The 6,000-nt window shown below is 35.3% G+C and overlaps 1 protein-coding gene across 2 annotated transcripts in view; it reads left to right on the plus strand.

Annotated features, from left to right (window-relative positions):
• The window catches only part of si:dkey-37g12.1, a 67,672-nt gene that overhangs the window by 61,297 nt on the left and 375 nt on the right, over window positions 1-6,000 (plus strand). For both annotated transcript variants that reach the window (XM_073953245.1, XM_073953253.1), the window contains exon 28: window positions 5,970-6,000. This exon is cut by the window's right edge and continues 375 nt beyond it. In XM_073953245.1, the coding sequence (XP_073809346.1) occupies window positions 5,970-6,000 (31 nt within the window). The remainder of the gene's footprint in view (window positions 1-5,969) is intronic.

The following is a 6,000-nucleotide window of genomic DNA, read 5'->3' on the forward strand; positions in this document are numbered from 1 at the left end:
AAAGCGTACACAGTGGCCTCTAGTGGATTCTTGAAAACAAAACCTGCAAAAAACGTAGCTCCTGGGACATTTTTTGCGCTCTCCAGAAATGAATATAGTGAAATGTTTTCAGAATGAACTTGGGCTGGATATCTCCCATCCCTACTGGCTATGGATGATTAGTTGTTTGGTTTGACAGACGATCAGATAAAATGATTTATAGTTTGTTGGAAGATTGCTTGGTTTGTAGTGAGATTGATGGTTGGTTAGACACAGGTCAGAGTTGGATGGATGGATGGATGGATGGATGCATGGTTGGATGGTTGATAGCTTGTTTAATTGATTAGACAGATATTTATAGTTATAGTGTTAAACATGTTACTGTTTATTTAGTGGCTAATTCGAATTAATTTGTTCAAGCTCATTTACAATCACATATTTTTTAAAGGTTTGCTCATCCCTAATGAGGGGTAGGGTTAGGGGGTGGGGTTTGGGGACACGCCTCATAGTTAAAACTGTATGTTTTTATATGAATGAGATTGAATTAATGAACACAAATTTGCCACTTTTCCTGACAATTTCTGATGTTCCCTCGTGAGAGCAGACTGGGTGAAGCCCAGTTTAACCAGTGTGTGCAACAATGTAATGTAAGCTGTGATTACCTTCAATTAATTCTGCTGCTTTATAGTCATACAGTATCCTTGATCATATTCATAATTAACAAAACTCTCATTATACAGGGCTCGCTGTGACACATCCCTGCCTGTTGGTCTCAATCTGCTTTTTCAATAGCGCAGATGCTCTGTGCCTCTCCTGACAAACACTCACATTACATATGAATGACTGGGCTGGAGACATCATCCCTGGCCAAGGAGTGAGTGTGCCTTTTATCTGGGAGCAATTGAAAACCCCACATGTTTAATTAAAGCTCATCCTACACACTTGAAGGACTTGAGCACAGACAGACGTTCCAGGTATCTGGAGGGCAGTTTCACCTGCCAGATGCAGCACAGCAGGGGCTTCTGGGGGGAGAAGAGGTACGCGCACACACACATACACACATACACGCGCACACCTCATGTGAACGGCTAGCTTTGGTTGTGTTTGTGGAGGGAAAAACCTGCATTTGAAGTTACCATGAAATCAAAATGAAAATTTTGTTAAATTATTTATTTACGCACAGCTTTGTTGTTGTTCATATACATTTTTAAAAAGTACTACACTGTAAAAAAAATCTGTAATTTTACAGCGGCAGGGTGCCGGATATAAACCGTAAAATAACACCTGTTAAATTACTGTAAAATAACAAAGGTTGAGTTACAGAAATTTACCAGAAATTTAAATTTAAAGTAATTTAAGTTATTTTACGGTAAATTTCTGTAATTTAATGGCCTTTATTTTATGTTTTTTTCCAGCAACCCAGCTGCCGGTAATAAACCGTAAATATACGGATTTTTGTTTACAGTGTATGTCTCACTTATGCAATGACAATTCTCTCTGGTGAAGTTTACTGGCATGAGAGAGAGTGAGATCCTCTAATAGCAGATAAATTCTCTTGTTTTCATCCAAAGATGCAAACGAACCTTTTATATTGCATAAAATATTGGCAAATAAACACCATTTCCATCCAATGATGAAATCTGTCAAAACAAAATCACATGACTCTCTTTTGATGCGCATCCAGTAAGTGTTTCCGCTATAGTTTTTGCACATATTTTTCTTATCAAAGCATTTATGCCTCTCAGTTGTGCACAAGTTTATGTGTTTTTTTGTTCATGTGTATGTTTCATAATGTGAAATTACAAAATGTGCATTAAAATAGGTTTATTGAAACATAGCTACTTATTAAATAAATAAATATATATATATATATATATATATATATATATATATATATATATATATATATATATATATATATATATATATACATTAAATATATATATATATATATATATATATATATATATATATATATATATATATATATATATATATATATATATATATATATATATTACATTTTTATATATACATATATTTAAGCTGTAGACAAAATACTGTGGTTAGTATCAGCTGGTTGGTTGTGAGATGGATGGATGCTTGATGGATAAGTTATCACCCTTTTCTATGGATAATTAATTGGTTGGTTGGACAGAAGATCAGATAGAAAGATTTAGTGGTTTAGTAGGTTACTTGGTCTGTGAGTGACATGGATGGTTGGTTAGACACATAGCAGTGTTTGACAGATGCATGATTGGTTGGTTTGGTAGCTTGTTTGACCCTAAAAGGGGCAAGATATCCTGCGGGATGCAAACATTTGAGAGGCTGTGGGGAGAGACAGATAAAGTGTGATTTGAATTTCTTGGTATCAACTTGAAAAGTTTGTTGTGAATGCTTAGATCAGGTGAGTTTGTTGATACATTCAGTGTTTATCTGTCTGGCTGTTAATTTAAAAAAAAAAACTACTCACCTCCAAGTTGATCTATTTTACAAATTAATAACATTTTATTTTCCAAGAAAAACGACAACAAACTGCTGAATCTTTTTTCTAAAGCAAAATGTTATAGCTTCTTAACCACTTAACCACTGCAGTTTTTAAAAAGTGGTTAAGTTTTAGCTTGATCTGTGTAATCTGTCTCTAAATACTTGTACCTCAAATATGTTCAGAAAAACCTGTATACAATTATTTGCATATTTTAGCTTCATATAAGAAGCTATAACATTTTGTTTTACAATAAATTTAAGCAGTTTGTTGTCGTTTTTCTTGGAAAATATGTTCATTTCAATTCATCTCAATTTCTATTGTGCTTTTACAATGTAGATTGCGTCAAAGCAGCTTCACAGTATAGTAAATTGAAACGGTGTCAGTCCAGTTTTCTGAGTTCAGTTCAGTGTGGTTGAATTTTCACTGCTGAAAGTCCAAACACTGAAGAGCAAATCCATCGATGTGCAGCTCTAAACGTCCTGAACCATGCAAGCCAGTGGCTACAGAGGTGAGGAAAAACTTCACCCAATTGGCAAAAGTGAAGGGTAAAAAAACCTAGAGTGAAACCAATCTCAGTTGGGCATGACCATTTCTCTTATGGCTAAACGTCTTATGCAGATATATAAACGCATAAGATCTTATTGGAAACACAAATCCTTTTTTTGTATTAGCAAGATAGCTGTTTTTTATTTTATAAGCTTTAGCAAAATCCTGTAATTTAAAAAGTTTGCAAGAAAAAACAAACAATTTTAAAACAAAACGAAATTTATTAAATAAACAGAAATTAGGCTTTAATGCTATGAGTTGATCCATCAGCGCTATGTAGTATGTTTAGCTTTTATTCATGTCCATAATAACCAGTGAGTGGCAGTTAACCACAGTTTCATGTCAAGTGTTTTGAATTACTGAAAGCTTTTACAAGCACAATCCTGCATTGGTAATGCTTTATAATCCTGTCAAGGTCATTAAAAAAACACCTTAAACTCTCTTCTTTTTAGGCATTCTAACATCTTTTCCTATAACTGCACAACTTGTTTGTATGACTATTTATGTTTTGACAAAATGTGTTTTTTAAAGTAGTGACCTTATTTAAGGTAATAAGATTTTGTCGTATTTAAACACTCGCTCTGTTTGTGAGTGCCTGTACTAAATGCTGCAAATGTGATGGACTGTGTTACCTTTGTGACATTTTAATGGTTAAAAAGGAAAGCTGGCGCTCATCCAATCTCCTGCAAATTATTTCTGCTAAACCTGTGACACTTGTGGAGAGCAGCAGACCTGCCATGAACAGATGTTCAAAATGGATCCGAAGGAATATTTCATCTGTTTATACTCAGCGTACTCGCTGTGCCAAGAAGCCTCAACTACCTTGGTGCTTTAGGCTTAAACCGGTATGTACAGTACATATTCACTTACAGTAGCATGTATTCTAAGCTATTGACCTTATTCTAAAATGCGGAAGTGCGCCTGTTTTCGCAATTGTCTTAGAACTTCCGATTCAGTCGCCTATGGGAGAAATGACTAGGATTAGTAAACGGCAGAAAATGGTCAAACTGCTTGCTCTACAAACAAATGTTTGCATGACTATACAGACCAAGTAGAATAATATAATAAGAAAATATCAAATTGCAACATCAAGCAGCGTAACGAGCAGTTTTTTTTAACGTCAAAAAATGAATGGAAGAGAATAAGACCGGAAGTCTCGAGCCAAAAAGATTCAAATGGCAGCGCCCGCTCATCGGCGGAGAATAAGGTGAATTATTGTGCAGAAGCGTCTAATATGGTTGACACGCTTCAGATATGTTTTCTTATTGTAGTGAATTTGGGGAGAAATTCATTTGGCATTAGAGTTCGAGAGTTAAAATAAAGTCAAGAGATAGTTAAGATAAAAAGTATTTAATAATATAAAAGAAATGTACAAATCATTTTTAGTAACACTTTAGTGTACGTATATTCACTATTTCAAGGAATGTATATCATGCAGGATAAGGCATTAAAGGAATACCTCATCCAAAAATGAACATTTCCCCACCGTTTACACACACTCAAGTGAGTAATGGCTAAACAATCATGAATCCCATCCTTCCGTTTACCACAAACATAAAGAAATTCAGAAGAATTGGAAAAAGCAGCCATTGACATCCATATTAGACAAAAAGTGCTACATGAAAGTCAATGGCTGCTTTTTTTCCAGCTTCAGTACAGTATGTTAACACTTATGTTCAGCAGAAACAAGAAACTCAAATGAGTTTGGAACGAATGAAGGATGAGTAAATGAGAGAATTTTAATTTTGGGGCAAACTAATACTTTAATATGTCTGTGTTTTATAGGTACCAATAAAGAGCCATTATGCAAGCTAAAAAGCAACAGTGCCCAGACTAAAGTATTTACTCAGCTACTTTGCTCATTCATCACAGGTTAATGTTAGCTCCATTGCTTTTTCATATGCTTTAGGTTCATCTCAGGTCTCCCGGGTTCTGTAGCTCAGACATATTTGATCCATCTTGGCTTTTTGGACCTTTGTCTCCACTGTGAGCCATCATCCCACTGGCTCTGCTGGGTGGGCACAGTCAGCCTTTTGGCTCTACTTGGTCAAACGTCACCCAAATTTCACTATTGCATTTGACCTACTATATCTACTAGATATACTATATACTAGATCATCCTTCTATCCATTCAATTCTAATCACTGCTCATTGGTCACTTCAACTCCACCATGGTCATCCAGGTCCTGTCTCCAGCTCAGTCCCACAAGCCATCAGCTCTGCTTTTCCCCTCAAGTACCAAGTACCACTTTGGGTTTTCATCTCCTTGGCTTTGCCTGGGTCTCCATAAACTCCAAAGCCCTGCTCCACAAAGCCAGTTTGGGTTTATAAAGTAAATTTGTGCTAGTTTATCAAACTAAGTTTTTTGGGGGCTCAAGATGGTGAGTTGCTTCTTATTGTGTTTCATTATCATGTTAACTTATAATGCATGGCTAAGGTTATATTCTGGGTTAGAGATCGCAAACCCTGACTGGACCTGCTGTGAGAAAAGTGACATATCTGAAGCAATGAAGCCACTCCCGTTCTCATGCATATTTTTTTTCTCCAAAATTAAAGCCTTTTACACTTTTACATTAACATAAATTTGTTGATATTTTTAATATTTACATATAAATTTCCTTTAATTTATAAAGCATTTACAATGACTGTCTTTTGAGCTGTATGTGTACCTGCATTAGTAAATAAACTTGATTGATTTGCACTTATATAATAATATTGTCATTTAGTTGCCTACTTAAACCTTTGTCACGTCAACAGTGTTCATTTCTGCATTTTATAAACATTTAAATTCATCATGTTTCTGAAAATTATACCACTTAACCTGATCTTAATCAGTTTGGATTTGTTTGGTTTTATTATCTGAAATTCACAGTACTCTGCAATCCTAGAGTTAGCTCTGTCAGATGGTTTGGTGTCTCATTCCTTCACTGTTTCCACCTTTGCCTTTGTCCTGAAGTCTCTTCCATCATCTCTTCCACGGTGTTCCC

This window comes from Danio rerio, chromosome 1 (genome assembly GCF_049306965.1).
Source record: "Danio rerio strain Tuebingen ecotype United States chromosome 1, GRCz12tu, whole genome shotgun sequence".
Lineage (NCBI taxonomy): Eukaryota > Metazoa > Chordata > Actinopteri > Cypriniformes > Danionidae > Danio > Danio rerio.